Genomic DNA, 18,166 nt, shown 5'->3' with positions numbered 1-18,166 from the left:
AAGTACACTTTAGATATGTGTTCAGCTGACATAGACAGTGTGAACATAATTTTGGAATGAATGGACCCTCATATATATTTTTTAAACATGCTCATATTGTGTTTATAGACACTAAGACAGTAATAACATGCAGTATACTGACTTACTGCAGTTCCCCTTGGCCCAGCCTTTCGGCCATCCCTGTCCAAAGTCCTGATTGGGCATCTTCTGATAAGATAGGCCCTGTTGCGATTGCCCTCACTCTGCTTTACACCTTGGCACGCTCCACCATCTCTGTTTGATTTCTCCAACCAGGATGGATCTTTCTGAGGGGAATGTGTACGAGAACCCAGAGCCGGCCTACCGGAACCAGTCGTCAGGTGAATATGAATTGCCCTACGAGGCCCCATACGAAGATCTTTCGCATCTGACTCCTGAGTATGAAAACACCAAAGTGGCCTCAAGAAGAATACCAGCTCCTCCTTCGATCCCGGCGCCTGAGCCTCCCGCAGAGGGGAGGCGAGGGAGCACGTCCTCTTCCTCATCCTCCTCATCGTCTTCTTCTTCTTCTCATGAGAAAGAAGAGGAGAAAGTGGAGCTGGCGAGTTCCAGTGGGGAGGAGGAGGTAGAGGAAGAAAAAGTAGAAAAAGAGGAAGAAGAGGAGAACACACAGGTAGAGCCGTTGAATGAGTTAAACTGGGAGATGGAGGTGGACAAATCACGCAGATCCTCATCCTCATCATCATCTTCATCAGCCTCTGAGAAGGAAACAGCTAAGGAGAAGCCAGTGCCTGACAAAGATGGACCAAAGGTCGTACTCTTTGTTAAGGTAGGAAAGAGAAAGGCTCAGATCAGATGAATGTAAAATATATTGTGGCTCTACAGGACACGCACACACATACATACACGCCGTCTTCTCTTTCTTTGAACTAACTTATAGCGTCCATAAATTTCAGTCATGATTAGGTTCATATCATCGTGGTGTACAAGGTCGGTGACTATCTATAGTGTGTGAATTTATGTGGAATGTGATAAAGCCACATTTGAACCTTATGCCTCTTCAGTACAAACGTCCTTCTATTAATAGGCCATATTATTTAGTCATTTCTCTGCACATGTGTTGATGTGTGCTGGAGCGAGATACTCTGATTCTAAATATAAGCTCAGTTGAACTGACGGGAATGTTCGGAGTCAGTGCCGGGATAGTTGGGGACGGTCCCTGTCAAATGACCATGTGAAGAGTGGTATGTGCATGTGTGTTATGTATACAGTGAGAGTGTGTCCATGTTCATTCGTCTATCGAGCTTATATTAGCGATAAGCATTCTAAATCCACACATGTGCTATTACACAATCAGCACATTCCACACTAAAGTCCAGTATCACTCAAGTACACAGGGATCATAAATGTTACACATTGACACTAAAGCAGCACATAGCAATATAACCCAGAGGCCACTGCAGCAGAATTAGAGAGGCCAAAGTCTGCTGCAGGCAACAACAAAGAGCCCGCAAACTAATCCCAGGTTCTCTGAACTCTTTCATTGTGAATATCCTGATTCATTTAAACTCATCCGTTTAATGCCACTTTCTCTTAGACTCATTCTAAAACCTCTAAATTAAAACATCTGAAACACGTACCTCTGGTTAGATTCAGTTTTATAATCTTTTATCTTTTGCCTGCAAAGCAGTTTGAATAACTTCTAAGGTCTGATAAGGTGCTGTCTAAATTACCTTGCACTTACATTAGCCTTGCGTTATCTTGGGAACCAAACTTAAGTCACTAGATAGCTATACACATTTAATATACAGACACAGCTAGCTAACTCTGGTTACTGTGTACACTGCTATACTCTACATTCACTTAAACCTGACTAGCTAGCATCAGTTGCTATGATTTGACAGCTAGTAAGCTAAACATTCGATACTCATTTCTAAAGAGCACCTTTATAAAGATAACATGATAAATGATTTATTCCTTTTTTATTTTGGAAATTATTGGGTTACAGACTTTAGCATACTAATACTACTAATAATAAAAATAATAATAATAGAAGAAACTATTTTCAGTTGCTTCCTTATTCACAAAGGGTCACCACAGTGAGTGACTCCACATGTTTGATTTCCTGACAGGGGAAGCTCCCTTGTGAAATAATAATAATGATAATAGTAACAATAATAATAATATAGATGCTCATCTGTAATTAGCTATATTAAAGGCTACATCATTGCTTTGACAGAGCAGTGGAAGTACAACGAGATAGAGTTCTCTTTATCCTTTACCTCCTGGAACATGTCCACAGGTCGTTTGGAAAACTCTACATACTAATTACAAATGCTCATTTGGCAGAATAGTGTGAGGGTGTTTCCTTAATGATTTATTAGCCTGTATGATGTACAAACTTTCTGTGAGAGACCAGTCATATAGTAAAGAACGTAATGCTTAGTGTAGAAATACACTCATATTTGTCTTTCTTTTGTCAGCTGTACATTATGATTGTATACACTTTATTATTTGTGTAAAGTGCATAAGTACCAACTCCTTACAGGGTTGCCACTTATGCAAAATGTTCAAAACAGGATACACTAGTGTGACAAAAGTTTTGAATGTAAAAATAATTTAGTTTGAAAATAAAATCTGAAATATGCCAAAAACTATTATTGTAAAAATGCCTTAAATTGGATAAAATATACATCTGGTGTTATTCAGGTTGCACTTCTTAGTTCTATAGACATATCAAATGAGAAATAATTTTTTTGTATGTTTTTCATTTTACACTGCTGCCTAAAAATATCCCCATAGCACCACTATGCTTCACTTTAGGGATGGTAATGGCCAGGTTATGAGCAGTGCCTTGTTTCCTCCAGACAAGACTTTTGGCATTTAGTCCAAAGAGTTCAGTCTTTTCTATTACAGTCCTTTAGGTGTCTTTTGACAAACTCTAGGCGGGCTATCATGTGCCTTTTACCAAGAAGTCTCACCATCTGCCATCAGGCCTGATTAGTCCAGCAGATATGGCTGTCCTCCTAGAAAGTTTCTCCTATCTCCACCCAGAAACCCTGGAGCTTTGTCAAAATGATTACCAGGTTCTCGGTCACCTCCCTTCTAGTCCCATTGCTCAGATTGCTCAGATAAAACCTGCAGGACACCAGCCCTCGAGGCCTGGACTTCCTGCTAAAATGGAGTTTTTCCTTCCCACTGTTGCCAAGTTGCTCATGGGGGGGGGGGGGGGGGGGGGGAGTGATCTGATTGTTGTGGTTTTCTTTCTATTATGGTAAGATCTTTACCTTACAATATAAAGTGCACTGATGCAACTGGTGTTGTCATTCGGCACTACATAAATGAACTGAACTGGAATAGAAGTTTAAGCTTGTGTGCAGTCCCACTATAATGTAATATCATCTGTATTAAAGGGTTATATCACAGGGCAAAAAATACAATTATGCCTAATGTTTTCTACATCAACTTTGTACACTGTATTTAGTTATCATGTTTCTTGTTCCTGATCCCCTTTAAAACATCTTGGTCACAGGGATGAACAGCACTGATATAGGGTGCAAAACAAACCATGCACTGTGTGAGAAGCTCTCTGAATGTTTGACATCACCTTGCTGCCATGCTGACACAGACACCATGAGACCTATGGGTGGTGATGTCTGAGTCACCACAAGTCTGAGATGGTAACGATGACTCGTGGTGATTCAGAATCACCCAGCTGTTGTCCATCAAAACTGTAAGAGGTGCGAGGGGCCAGGGCACCCTTGCTCTGCTCTTTCCCTACTTACTGTATTAGTACTTTCACCAACACCCCCACCCCTCCACAGAGGGGTTATTTTTGCTCAGCAATGTCACGCCCCCACGGCTAAGAACTCAGGTAGAAAACTGAGCCCCTTACAAACACACACACCACCCCCTCCACCTTCTTCCCCTCTCTCTCTCTTCGTCACTCATCCTCAGCTGACACTCTGACAGAGCTGCTGTGGGACTGAGCTGACTTTACCGAATGGACCCGGAGGAGAATCTGCTGAAAACTGAGCTGGCTCACTAACATATACACACAAACAAATACAACTGCACTGTGGAAATAAAACACGCAAACAAAGCCAGTCTTTCTTGACCATGACGGATACTGCCACCGAGGAGGACAAAGACCCTGATATTGAGCTGTTTGTCAAGGTGGGGGTCTAAATGTGTGCATTTTGGTGTGAGTACATCAACATTTGACTAACATCAAACTAATATTCGATCATTTCTTGTCTCACTTCTGAATCTAATGTTGCTGCACATTTGTTTGCATGCTGTTGATAATGTTTTTTGTTTTTTGTATGACAAGTAACATTTAAGTTCAGTATGCACACATTATTATCACCTAAATAGCGAGTGTTTGGAATAGTGTTTGGTAAGGTGGGGGGTTAGCGGCTTCTTCAAGCGTGTGCATGCCATGTTGTTGTTGTTGTAGCGTGCTGATTTTCCGTGTGTTAACCTGACACCCACGTGCACAAACAATCTCTCTCTTGCTCTCTCCCACTGAATTATTACTGGGGTCCTTTCAGTATTGAGAGCAGCAGCTTTTAATAGCTGAAGGTTAAGCCACAATATCTGTTGGCATGTGGCATAATACGCTAATGCATAACATGTATCCTTGCTAGGTATACTAAGTAATACACTTTCAGCCAGAAACCCTTTAACCAACTGAGATCAAAGTTGTTGACGACTACAAACCCTAACCATAACTCTAAAAGTAACCAATCAGAATATTTACATTTTACAGTCCTCACAATCAGCAGTCAAGGAAATTATGAATTATTAAACTGTTCATGAATTTGATTCTACCTAACAGAAATAAAAATATTTCAGTATTTTTTTTCCAAAAAGTCTGTTTTTCTATTCTTCAGAATAAGAGTCATCACTAGTGATGATGAGATGACTCTAAGGCAAATTCCTCCCACTTTACAAGTTACTGACATATCTGTAAAGAGAACATTCATTTCCTTTCTGAAATGAGACCATAACATGAATGTATAACCTTTCAAGTAGTTTTCATTGTGTTACTTTACTGTTTTTTATTCCTTTATTCTATTTTTGTGAACACTTGAACATATATGCCGAGTTAAGAATAATAGAAAAAAGGAGACATTAGCTAGCCATGTAAGCTAGCACATCTCTCATCATCTCTAGAGTCCACAAATTAACATATTCATTTCATTTGTTTGAATTAACCGAGTGTCATTGTTTCTTAATTTTGTTTAATTAGTCTCTATCCAAACTGAGTCTCTAACAGATCCAGACAAACTGTTTTCCTTATTTCTGGTCTTTATGCTAAAATGAACTGACTGGCTAACTAGTAAACTTTAAGCTATCTGGTTTAACTTTTAGCTTGTTTTGAGACTGTTAGTGGATTTAAAAAATAATAATTTTATATATATATATATATATATATATATATATATATATATTTTTTTTTTTTTTTTTTTTTTTCCCCAGTCGTGAGGGGAAAAAAAGAGTATTCCCTAACTGGCTGTGAGTGTTCTCTGCAGCCGCTGAGAAATTTACCACTAAAGTCACAGTTAGGCAAGTCTACAGACTGGTCAGTGAACTTTCCCTTTGCTAGCTGCAGCAATCAACAAGGGCAGGAAGAGAATCCTGCTTTTTGTTACTTTCTTGCTGGTTTTGATAGAAGAAGAGGTTGGATTGGAGAAGTGAATCGGAAACAATGGTAGCTTACTGTATACAGTAGATGCAGTGAGCATTTAATTACCAATTACCACAAATCACATGAAAATATGATTTAAGTGGCATATAAGTCAGGTTCTTCACATTCCAACTGATTAAAATGTATATATTATGCAACATTCAGCGCTTCAGTGTCTTATGTACTGTACCTGAATGGATGGCAACAGCAATGAGAAAATTCTTGAAACACTATAAGCTTTATACAGTACATTTTTGGCTAAAATGGGTTTTCTTGTCTTAAAATAAGATTGAAAAATATTTTAGGTGAAGTATGAGTGTTTCCTCGGCTCGACAGTGACCGCTGTTGTATGATTTGATACACACTGCTGCAGTAGGTAGGGACCAGAAGTCCAAACAGGCAGTGAAGCATGTAATGGAAGCAGCGTGGATTATTCATGTTAGACCTGGTGTCTCGTTACAGTGTCCTGTTGCAGCTTTGCATTCACGCACACACTGAAGAACACATGTACACAAACATACACACTTTCTATTTCGATAATATACACACAAGCCCAACTGCAAAACCCCCGCTTCACACTATAAAGCACTGATTCTTTGTCTTTCACTGTGCCAGTGAGCTGATTAATTGATAGCTCATCGGGACTGCATGCATTGTGTGCAAGTGTGTGAATCAGTGTATGTGTGTAAATGTGTCTGTCAGTGGATTCTTGCATGCATTAAAAGAAGAGTAAGTCAGCATTCATCTCTATGTATTACAAATGCACATTCTGTTTTGTACTCAGCTCTAAACTATATTACAGGCTGGGAGTGATGGCGAGAGCATTGGAAACTGTCCTTTCTCCCAGCGCCTCTTCATGATCCTGTGGTTGAAAGGTGTTGTCTTCAACGTCACCACTGTTGACCTAAAGAGGTAATAACTAAATGTTATTGTGTTAAATGATAACACAGTGTTGTGCTGTCAAGTTACAGTTCACAATCAAGCCATTTACATATTATAAAGTATATAAAATATCTCAACTGGTGTTTTTTGTTGTTTGGGTTGGGGTTTTTTGTGCCTGTTTTTATTTGAGCCCCAAAATTCATATAAATTCTTCTCTTGGTTGCGTTACTTGTAAAAATAAATAAATTAATTAATTAATTAATAGATACACAATGTAATGCAAATAAAGCTTTGTCACAATATTAGTATTACGTTTAGATCTGTATTTTCAGCTGCACAGTTGTAGGAACAGGAATTCTGTCTGTTTTGCTCTTTGTTAAAGTAAGGCAAGGCAAGTTTATTTATATAGCACAATTCAACAACAATTGGTGATTTGGGTGTCCAAATTCATAGACTCTTCCAAATGGTCCTCCTTCTTCCCAGATTTGAAGCAGAGGTCGGGTGTATCCTTCGTGGCCCAACCTATCCCAGAATTCATAGCGTGGCCCAGCCAATTCCAGTTTCCAACAATACTTAGTTTTACTCTTATTACTCTTTCTGAGTCACAAAATAAACTTTTACGATATTTTCAGGCGAGAACGTAGCTGCGTAAACTTCAAATATCTGTTCGGTTTATCAAGGTATCACATATTTCCAAAAGTGCTCCGATGTTTTCGGAGACATTTGTTTCCCAGCTCGATAGCTAGCCAGCAAGAACACCGGACTCCAGGCACATTGTTTTCATACCGCCTGCGGTCTTTCGTTACTCAGGTTAAACATGATATATAAGGCTACGTCCACACGTTTGAAAACACAGATTTTTCTATGCGTTTGCACCTTTCGTCCACACGTAAACGGCGTTTTCAGTCACTGAAAACGGAGATTTCTAAAAACGCCAGCCAGGGTGGATATTTTCTAAAACTCTGTTTTTGCATTTACGTGTGGACGAGAAAAACGGAAGAAACGCAGCGTCAAAGGTGTGCGCATTTTTTGACGTCACACTGTGCGCCACGTTATTGTTTCGATGAAATGAATTTCTACAATACTGTTACTGTTAATTCTACTCTCTGCAGTGTTTGAATGCTTACATATACACACAGTTACTGTCCCTCCACACATAGGACTCTGTTCTGCTTCTAAGCCCCAGCTTTGTACTTTTTCCCACCGAGGCTTCTAGACTTCTGATTGGCCAACATTTCTGCACGGTTAGGAATCTAGCGCCCCCTGCTGCTTTGGCATGTTCATAGCAGCGTTTTCCTTCATTTCTGCCTTTACGTGTGGACGGGATTATTTTTTAAAACGAAAACGGAAAATCTCCGTTTTCAAAAATATCCGTGTATCTGTGGACGTAGCCTCAGTCACTTAGATAACTTAAACAGTTATTGTTTGGCTTTTTTCAGTGTTTTATTTGTTTGTGAGTAAATCAGTTTGGCTGAGATTAAAGTTATAGTTTCTACACAGCTGAAAAAACGTTAAACAGAAAAACCGATTAAACAGAAGTGTGAGATGGTCGAGAATTTACGGCAGTGTCCTGTTATATTTTAGATAGCAAGGAGCAGGCGGCTGAGTTTATTAAACTCCACAGAGACAGCGGTGATGCAAATCTGAAGGCTAGACCGTCCCATTTCACAGCTGCTCACTTCCAGCCTACACGGCCTTCGGAGGACCCGACCCACGTAGACCGCAAAAGCCGGGTCCTAAGGAGGATGCAGCCTCTGAATTTGGACACAGCTTAGATGTAGCGTTTTATTGAAACGTGTAAACATACTACGAAATGTATTACATTGTATATTGTATGACTATCTTTTTAACATTCTTTTATAAGCTTTATTGGAATTTCTTTAAGCAGTCTTTGAGAATAGTTCCTAGTTCTGTGACTCGAAATAGCCATAAAACAAACATTGTTAAATAAGAAAAACAAAAAAAAAATGTTTGATATTGTTGCAGTATTACACAAACCTAATTAACATTTTCTTTTATCGACAAAAGTTAAAAAATAGCTTTCAGAGGTCTATTTAATTACGCTCTGGCTCCAAGTGCTGCTCTGAGATATACATGACGGTAATAAACAAAATCTCTGAGGGTCGCAATTAAGTTTTAAGAGCCTCATTACTACATTATCAGTGTTATTACATATTTGACATATTTATTGAAGAGGGTGTAAAAATGATTCCACTCTAATCAGGAAACCAGCTGATCTTCACAACCTGGCTCCTGGGACACACCCGCCCTTCCTCACTTTCGAAGGGGAAGTTTACTCTGATGTCAACAAAATAGAGGAATTCCTGGAGGGAAAGCTGGCTCCACCGAAGTAGGTCTCACACACAGACAAAAAGAGATTGGTAAATAGGCCAGGTAACAACCCGAAACAATGTTCTGCTGCTTTTTCAGGTACCCCAAACTTGCAGCAAAGAATCGTGAATCCAACACAGCAGGAAATGACATATTTGCCAGATTTTCAGCTTTTGTCAAAAACACAAAACCGGATAAAAATCGAGGTGAGCATGCAGCACCCAATATGTCTGTAATTGGGTTTGTCGTCTTTTAAAATCCTATGGTAATGCTTCCTGTGTGTTTTAGCTTTAGAGGCCAATCTAAACAAGGCCCTGGCTAAGCTGGACGAGTACCTGATTAGTCCTCTCCCTGATGAGGCAGATGAGGGAGAATCCACCCGCAAGTTCCTGGACGGAAATGAACTGACACTTGCTGACTGCAACCTTCTACCAAAGCTTCATGTCGTTAAGGTAGCCTCCGCCGGAGTGGTTTCTTTATCTTCAGCTACTTTAATCATTTAACTTTGGCTTTTAGCAGTGTCGAAATAACTTGCGCTTTTACAGGTGGTTGCAAAGAAATACAGAAACTATGAGATCCCGTCAGAGTTCAAAGGTTTGTGGCGGTACCTCGGAAATGCTTACAAACAGGACGAATTCATCAACACCTGTGCAGCTGATGTGGAAATCGAGCTAGCCTATAAGGATGTCGCCAGGAGGCTGGGGAAATGAATGCATCACAAGCACCCAAGAACCTTTTTATCTTTTATTGAGAAATTTCTAATAAATCGCTTCTTTTTTTGAAAACCATTACATACACTTTTGGCACAGTGTGTGTCACTTGTAATAGTAATATAGTAAATATGTTTAACTGTAGCACACTGGTGTGATGTTTCAGAGAAGGTGCTAAAAATCATGAATGGTGTTTGTAATGGTACTGTGTAGCAGCAGATGTCTGACGCATCAAACGATGCTTGCAAACTAAAGAGGCTGAAAATAGTTTCATAATGATTAGGCTACATTACAATCATTTTTCAAAAAAGATTCAATGAGGAAAAATGTATGAAGTTTGCAGCTCAGTGTTTAGTATAGTAAATCCCTGCCTTAAGCAACAACTGTCCAGTCATCGGTGATTAATGAACTGACAGCAGGTGAACTAAGTAAAATTGCCTGGGGAGTGTAGTTCACACTACATTCAAACACAATGATCAAAGCGAAAATTTACAAGTAGGAAAAAACTGTAGCATTAAAATCAAATGCCAGCAAAAAAAATTTAAAAAAGAAAGACAAACAAACAAAAAACATTCCGTTAAATTTAGCGCAAATGAAAAAAAACAAATCCCTTTTTGTTTACAGGTCATGCAAATATAACACACCCTACTATTCGTAGTCAAGTGCAAGGAAGGACTGCTTTGCTTTGTACAGATAGTTTTGTGGTGGTATTGTACCAAGCAACATTACATCATTAGCCTCTAGAAACATTATGTGTTAATAAACACTAATAATTAAATAAGTAGCAATAGCTGACACCTCGCATACTCAATTTTACTTTTACAACTTCATATTAAACATATTAAAAACTACCGATAGGCAGATAGTTTCACAGCTGGGAAACCTTTTAAATCACAAAACCGTCCCAGTATTCTTTTATGGTTTACATGGGTCAGATTCTCTGCATATATTGGTCATTCTTTTAGCCTTTCTTGGGTAAATAAACAAATAATAATAAAATAATAATAATAGAATAATAAAAAAAAATAAAGAAACTGTTGTATTTGTTGTTTTTTGCTTTAACTTTTGCCAAGTTAGCCTTAATTTGCTAATTGGCTAGCTTTTTCTTCAAGGCTCATAGACAGGGGCGCCTCCGAGAGGGGGCCACTGAGAGGGGGGGGGGGGCGGTGGTGTCAAGAGAAAGGAAGACCATACAATAATACAATAAGGTGAAACATTAACTTTTATTCCGGCATATATAATATTTGTCATTCGTATTTCCTGTTGTGACTCCCACCCTGCACAATATTTTTCAAGTAACCTATATTTGACAACAGCATAACAAAACGTAAGTTCGGTTTTTGGTGTGCCACCCCAATATTTTTAGTGGCCACCCCTACGGAAAAAAAATTCTGGAGGCGCCCCTGCTCATAGATGCAACATTTGTCAGCATAGCTGCCTAAGCAACACACACACACATTTAGCATAATTGCCTATGTTGCTTCAGCTAACGATGCTCTAAAGTTGATGTTAACAGTCATTCAAACCAAGGTGTCAAAAGTGTAGGAAAAATTTTTGTAAAAATTTGCACTCGACAGATCCCCAAACAGCCAGTGAGTGTTAGGAGGTTAAGATGTGTTTATCCCAATTTCTACTAAAGTATTATCTCCTTACTAATTAAAATCATATTTTTAGTGTCATAAATGTCTTGGATATTGGTTAATCTAACTGTTCTGTTTGTTTGTTTCTTTTTTTTCCCTGTTGATTTTGATATGATTTTGTGTTTTCCAGTTTTCCTGAGTGTTTGAGGAAAGCACTGCTAAAAACGTGTCTCAGCCAAAGCAGTTTGTCTTTTACTGGTGCAGCGTCAGCGCTGTGATGGCCTTCCTTTTTCTAACAAGGCAATTAACCATTTATTTGATCAGTTATATACAGAGTACAAGACAGATTTTCTTAAAAAGTTACAAATCTTTGTTTTTCTTTTGTTAATATAGTTTTCTTGTTATATTGCCTCACACTGTAGTTTACAGCAAATACTTACTCTGTAGCCCTTTTTTAATAGGTTACAGTCTTGTTTTCAACAATAACTTTCTTTTTCTAATTAACAAACAACAATGCTCTCAGTCTGGGAAATCAGCCTGTAATAAAAAGATCATACATGACAGTAACCACCTAAATAAACCAAATTTAGCTAGTTCTTTTATGCACACTGATGGTAGAGGATTTAATCACGGGTGCCTTAGTGAGAATCAAGTCACCTCAGCCTTCGGCTCTATGTCTGTACAGTAATTTATGCATGTTTGAATATGATAGGAATGTGAATTTTTCATGTCATCTCTGTAGAGCTGCTGGGAAAAAAACCTAAACTTCATATGTCTGTAAATGATCAACTACTATATTTGTCTTCTCTCTGATGATTGCAAGCCACTGTGTAGTCTGTCTTGCTTATTTGAATATTAAATCTATTTTCTCAGAGGCTGACCTTGGGGCTCGTGGTTTTTCACTGGAAACTGTTACAATTGACAGCACTGACGTTCCCAGTAAAACACAAAACAGGTTTTCTCTGATTTGTTTATGGAAATACATTTCGTCATATTCCACGACAGCACAACCACCCACTTTATTTCCACTCAGGCTGAAAATGCCTTTCTCTGGAGGTGATGAATACAGCTTTCTCGCAAGCTTTAGATCAAAATTCTCTGTTTTCATGGGTCAGTGAAAAGTGTAATTTATTTGCATTGCAGTATTTTTTAAATTTAAATTTCCTGAATTCTGATATCAGTATCTGCTCGAAGGTATGATCCCGGTTGAATGAGAAAATGCACTGTATATGTAACAGCAGGACAGATGTGCAAAAAGGACCGTGAAGGAGCAGCAATTGACAGTAATGATGACTGAGTGCTTTACAGTCCAGATATGAACAGTCTGTGGCTTCTACCAGCCAGCAGATGGCAGCAAACACAAAGTTTTATTGCTCTGTAACAGAGCGTATATAAAGCAAAGGAGCATGCAGTTAGGGACCATCTTAATATAGGTGTCTTCTTTCTGTTAAACAGTCACATTTAAAGGGAATTGCCACCTGTCATAAATGTCATTAAAAACAAACAAAAAAGATAATTGTGGTATAAAATCATATCATGTTTCTTTGAAGCCTGATCATCTGTTGTGCTAATCACTATCAGAAAAGATAGATAAAAAGCAGCATTGATGTGTATTGACATTTTGTTCACTATAGATCCTTCTCTGTATTATACGTAATATAATAATAATAATAATTATTATTATTATTATTACTATTATTAGTAGTAGTAGTAGCGGTGGTGATGGTATTAGTATAAGTATTATTAGTATATTAGCAGTAGTATTATTATTAGCAGCAGTATTAATAGTAGCGATACAGTTTTATGGTTATGTGCGTTTTTCCGCGGACTGGTAACACGCGGACGGCCCCTGAGCGCTTATTCGCCTTGCAAGTGGGCAGAGCGAACACAGAGGCTCGTGCGCTGTGCCCAGAATCTCTCTGGTATATTCAACATAACGACGTCTCCGCACGCTCAATGTGGGGTCTCAAGCCTTAAAACCATCTCGTAGCATCACGGCGGGCTGCCGACAGAAACCACTGCAAAGGTGAGACCCGTCTTTCCCCACAGCAACGGCTTCGGGGCTCGCTTTCTGCCCCGTAGTTAGGGTTATATCGCTGGAAGAAGAGGCGCAGTGTTTTGCCTTGTGTGCTCGGGAGTGGGCGACTTGTCATTGCGGCTGTTTTGTTGTGAAATGTGTGGTGGTCGTAGCTAGGAAGCTAGACAGCTAGGCATCTCCCTATTCCAAAGCAAAGCTAGGATAGCCTGATAGCTGGCACGAAAGGCAGCTGGATGTGTAAAAGGCGAGCCCAGTGGTGGGTAACAGAGCTGAATAGCTAACGTGAACGCTAGCTGATTTTTCGAGCCAGTTGGGGAGTCAGGACGTTAATCGCCGCAGCGAGCAAGGGGTCCCATTGTTATTACACTGCCGGTTTAGCTAGCTTATAACTAAAACTACAGTAACGCGGTGTTACAGTGAAGGCGGCGATGGCTGCTCTTTTTGCCCGAATGGCATCACTACGGAGAACAGGCTGTTCAGGAATAACAAAAAGCCCAACTCTCAGGTCATTGTAACATGTCTCGGTCAAGGACAGTTTATTTAAGCAGCCTCGGAGCAGCTGTCTGCACTTCACCAGGAGAGCTCCGTGTTGTTTCACTCCACGGAGCTGTTAACCGGACAAAGGTGAGTCGTTAACATTCCGCGGTGTGTGGCTGACAGACGACCTTGTTCTTCTCGCACTGTGTTGCACTTCCTCGTGTTTTTTAAGAGCACTTTCTTAACTCGGTGAAACAGTAACCAGGCATTCCAGCTTGTTAGACACGAGCGAGGGAGACGCGTCTGCTCCGAGGTGATGTTGCGTTTTGGTGACACAGGCTGATATAGCAGGCTGTGGAAGTTAATCGTGTTAATTCTTGCCCCGTGGGCGTTTTTGATCAGCTGCCCGGAAAAGGACCGGTTTTTGAAAATGAAAGGAAATGCCTGGAAAAAATACCAGGGCAGGCAAAGCTGGTCATACCTGGTAACAAGGACATACAGAGAGTGAGAGATTCTTTGTGTGCTCATTGCTCAAGCACTCAGCTCGCCAGAGCAGGCCACTCATTTCAGCGTGCACCCATTAGTAGCCTCATGTAATCAGGTTATGACACACTGATTTGATCATATGAAATGCATCCTGCTTTATTATCATGCAGGCCCCAAATGTGATTGTATTGTCTACACAAAGGATGTAAAGATGTCTTTAAACATGTGTGGTGGTAAAAGTTTGGCGGTTTCCCCCCAGAATGGGAGGAAATCCTGTATTATTAGACGCGACCCAGCAAAACCTCACCTCCTTCCTGCTTATGATCTCGACTGTACGCTGTGAGCTAATGCTGGGAGTAGTGTCCATCCAGAGGTGAGCCACTGACTGCCCTCTGGCTTTATAAAGAGCTCTTTGAGTTGCTTTTTTTTGCTGCTGGAGCCTTTGGGATTATAAATCCTGAGGAAAAGGAGCTTTGCTTCAGTGGCATGCTTCACTGGCAAGAAATCGTTGGAGAGTGCGTGTGTGCAAGTGTGAGGGGAGGGTGTGCTCTGGTGGGCTCCAGTGGAGAGCCAGCAGAAGCAGCAGAGGGGTGAGGAAGGAGGGACTGAAGATGGAGGGATTGAGGCACTGTGGTGATGATGGAAACCACACAGGGAAAATAGAACACTTGGCTTTTCTGTGATTAAAAGGCTCCTGTTTCTCTTAGGACAAACACACCTGTGTTTCTGCTGTGTGCCAGCTTTCTGGCTACTGATCGCTGAGCTAAAAAAATCAGTATGGTAAAAGCCAGCGATTTCTGAAAGTTATCAGATTTCCAATGGGGCTGCACTGTTATATCGGCCAGTATTGGCTTTGTTAATTGATATCCGTATCTAAGCAAACAATGTGTGGCAGTGGCCAGCATTTATTTGTTGTGTCACATTGGTTTTCAGTGTTTCCAAAAAGCCAGAGATCTCTGAAAGTGATTGGATTTACAACAGGGATGTACCAATATCCAGGATCGTTTTTGGCTGCTTGTGGCCCTTTTGACTGACATCGGTCAATGTTCAGTTAAGCTGTCAATAGACAAAATTGAAGTATTTCCATATATTTCAGTAAGACTTGAAAGCAATACATTTGTATTAGGTTGCACCAATATACCCTGCATATATTCATATTGGTTGATGGCTCTGTGGTTGACTGACATCAGTTAATCACAAACACGGTATGAAAGATGGACCTAACTTCCAGGTTGGAAAAATAAAGCCAGCATGGAAGTGCCTTAAGCCTGAATTGTATTTGAAGGCCACCAGATGGCGATAGCAATTATTATTATTTGTAAATAATAGAAACCATCCATCCATTCGCTTCCGCTTATCCTTTTCAGGGTCGCTGGAGCCTATCCCAGCTGTCATAGGGCGAAAGGCGGGGTACACCCTGGACAGGTTGCCAGTCTGTCGCAGGGCTAACACACAGGGACAGACAACCATTCACACTCACACCTAGTGGCAATTTGGATTATCCAATTAACCTATCCTCACAAGCTGCATGTCTTTGGACGGTGGGAGGAAGCCGGAGTACCCGGAGAGAACCCACGCAAACACGGAGAGAACATGCAAACTCCACACAGAAAGACCCCGGCCTGATGGTAGAATTGAACTCAGGACCTTCTTGCTGTGCGGCAACAGTGCTAACCACCGTGCTAATAGAAACCTTGTCTATAAATTTCTTTGTTGCACTTTGTTGCATAGTTCAATGGCTACAAAGGTCGGGCCACTTTGCATTGCTAATTGTTATTTACCAGTCACTGAGCTCATCAACTTTCTCTAGTCTCTTATCTCCTTTCCTCGGAACAAATGCGGCAATAATAAAACTGAAAATAGAAAAAAGAAAAAGAAAATTGGCATGGGCTGTTGGTCATATTGTTATGTTGTTTCGTTGTATTAGTATTGGCCCAGAATTTTGCGATCCCTAATTTCCAATTGTATTAAATAACATTTTCATATTATATTATCAGCTTTTTTGCTATTTCCTCTCTGAACTGGTTCTTTCCCACAGTGCAGTCACTTCTTTACAGGTGGTGAAAGGGCTGGTGTAAGCTCTGCTGATTCATAACCCTCCCCTGTTTTGTCAAACCTGGAATTATAAAAGTAGTGCACCATGGTCCAGAGAATCTGGTTTTACCTGTCTGTCAACATAAATGTCACTGCTGGAGCTTTAATGAGAGGAAGGGGGGACATTTTGCCACTTGTGACATCTTTAAAGGGTTTTAGAGGATTTGGCCGTGCATTAAGAGTGAAGAGCAGAAAAAGGATTAGTTTTATGTTGGGGAAAGTGAAGTGTTACGGTTTAGAGCTTTAATGTAGTCAGTGAAAGTCGGTACAGGCGTGTTAGTGTATGTATGTCATGCTGGAACATTGCCCTTAAATGCTGCACTTGATTTATAGAACAGCTAAGTCAGCTGAGGATAATTTGCCCATGTGTAAAATTTAAGGTGTGTGTTTCCATGTTTTTCTCACTTTAATGTTTTCGTGTGCCATGTTTTTGTAATCATTAACAACAACAAAAAAGCTTGTATGCATCACGAACAGGAAGAAGGAAGAGCTTTGTGTAGCTTCAGCACCCCACCTGTGGTTACCATACGTGTAGGTCATGTTGTGGCCTGTTGAACCTGTCCTTCCTGGTCTGTAGTGCCTGAGCTGCAAAGGCTCAGGCCCACAAAGAGCAGTTCCTGTAAAGTCAGCCCTGCAGGTTCTGGGTATTCACAGGTCGAGTTTGGGTTCTGGCATCATCTTTCTGCTGCTGTGTTTACCACGTACTTGTGGTGTTAGTGTTTTTTTTTTTTCAGGTATTGTTAAACAATACTAGGGTTCGATGTAACCGCTGTCTCTATAGCCAAAAGTCTGTCGGGCAAGTTGATTGGTCGGCTGCTGGCTTGTTTGGGCCAGCAACAGTGTTTCCACCAAGCGCAGATATGACTTCACCTTTTTTGTTGTTGGTGATGTGGGGCTGGACACAGAGAACAATTACTAAAAGAACATATGCAATGACTGTAAAATATATTTAGAGACACAGAGTACGCACACAAAGTATTGCCAGATTTAGCCCAGTCAGCCTCCATTTTTGACATCGCAACAACAGCTAAGATGGTGCTGTTATGGTTTATGATGCAGCAAAAACACACAACAAGGTAACCCAGGTGTTTCCTGACCATGTTTCCTCACATACAAGGTCTTGAATAATCAGGCACCATCTTATCTTAAAGACTTCATACTACTGTATCACCCCAGTAGTGCACTGGGAGCACTCTCAGACTGCTGGTTAATTTGTCGTTTCTAGGATATTTAGAAGAAGAATGGGAGACGGAGCCTTCATCTTTCATGCCCCTCTTTGGATTCGGGATACAGACAGCCTCTTGGTCAGCCAAGCCACTGAAGAGATTTTTAATCTCAAGAGTTTCACTTCTTCGTTAAATAAAGTAAATAAATAAAACAGCCAAACTGGGTTTCTGCTGGGTTTTGCCACCGTATTACTACCATCCTGCTGATCTTAATTACTCTGACTTTTTTCCTCCTCTTTTTAAGCACATCTGTGGCTCACCACCTACTTCTTTTCCTTAAGTCTGTGTGAGAGCCACTGTGTTCCCTTTTGGGAGGCCAGTCTGATTCTCAGTCTCAGCTGACGGTCCTCCCAGCCGTCCATGCTGCCTATGATCACAGTTGATTGGATTTAGACTTCTGTGCTGGACCTAGATTTCTCAGTGTGGAGATAAAGGTTTAAGGTCAGGCACACTGTTCAAAGCTCTGAATAAATATGGCTGAGGGAGCTGTCACCAAGCTCGATCCCTTCCTGTAAAGATAACCCGATGGTGCTTAACGGCACTCTGGTGTTTCTTTTCAAACATTTTCTTGTTATTCAGCATTTCGTCTGTATCTTTATTGAATTCAAATTGTGTGTCATATTAGCAGATTGTGTAATTGTATCTATCGGTATCAACATCTTTGGCGATAC

The 18,166-nt window shown here is 40.4% G+C and overlaps 2 protein-coding genes across 4 annotated transcripts in view; both read left to right on the top strand.

Moving 5' to 3' along the window:
• The first annotated feature begins 254 nt into the window (after positions 1 to 254).
• clic5a (CLIC family member 5a) lies at positions 255 to 10,750 on the top strand. 2 transcript variants are annotated; one of them, XM_085264828.1, is made up of 6 exons: positions 255 to 808; positions 6,474 to 6,583; positions 8,778 to 8,903; positions 8,984 to 9,090; positions 9,173 to 9,336; positions 9,430 to 10,750. In XM_085264828.1, exons 1-6 carry the CDS (start codon positions 296 to 298, stop codon positions 9,592 to 9,594), a joined length of 1,185 nt encoding a protein of 394 aa, XP_085120954.1. In that variant the 5' UTR covers positions 255 to 295; the 3' UTR covers positions 9,595 to 10,750. The 2 variants fall into 2 exon arrangements, with proteins under 2 accessions (XP_085120954.1, XP_085120955.1); XM_085264829.1 differs by lacking the exon at positions 255 to 808 and adding an exon at positions 3,923 to 4,155.
• Positions 10,751 to 13,069: 2,319 nt separating this feature from the next.
• mgat5 (alpha-1,6-mannosylglycoprotein 6-beta-N-acetylglucosaminyltransferase) overlaps positions 13,070 to 18,166 on the top strand; it is a 109,764-nt gene continuing 104,667 nt past the window's right edge. For both annotated transcript variants that reach the window (XM_085264927.1, XM_085264926.1), the window contains exon 1: positions 13,070 to 13,200. The gene's annotated coding sequence lies outside the window, so the exon portion shown is untranslated. The remainder of the gene's footprint in view (positions 13,201 to 18,166) is intronic.

Source organism: Mchenga conophoros, linkage group LG23 (genome assembly GCF_057382185.1).
Source record: "Mchenga conophoros isolate Kocher_MC1m ecotype Shallow Benthic linkage group LG23, M_conophoros_male_GT1.1, whole genome shotgun sequence".
Taxonomy (NCBI): domain Eukaryota; kingdom Metazoa; phylum Chordata; class Actinopteri; order Cichliformes; family Cichlidae; genus Mchenga; species Mchenga conophoros.
This window is presented reverse-complemented; position numbering and strand designations above follow the sequence as displayed.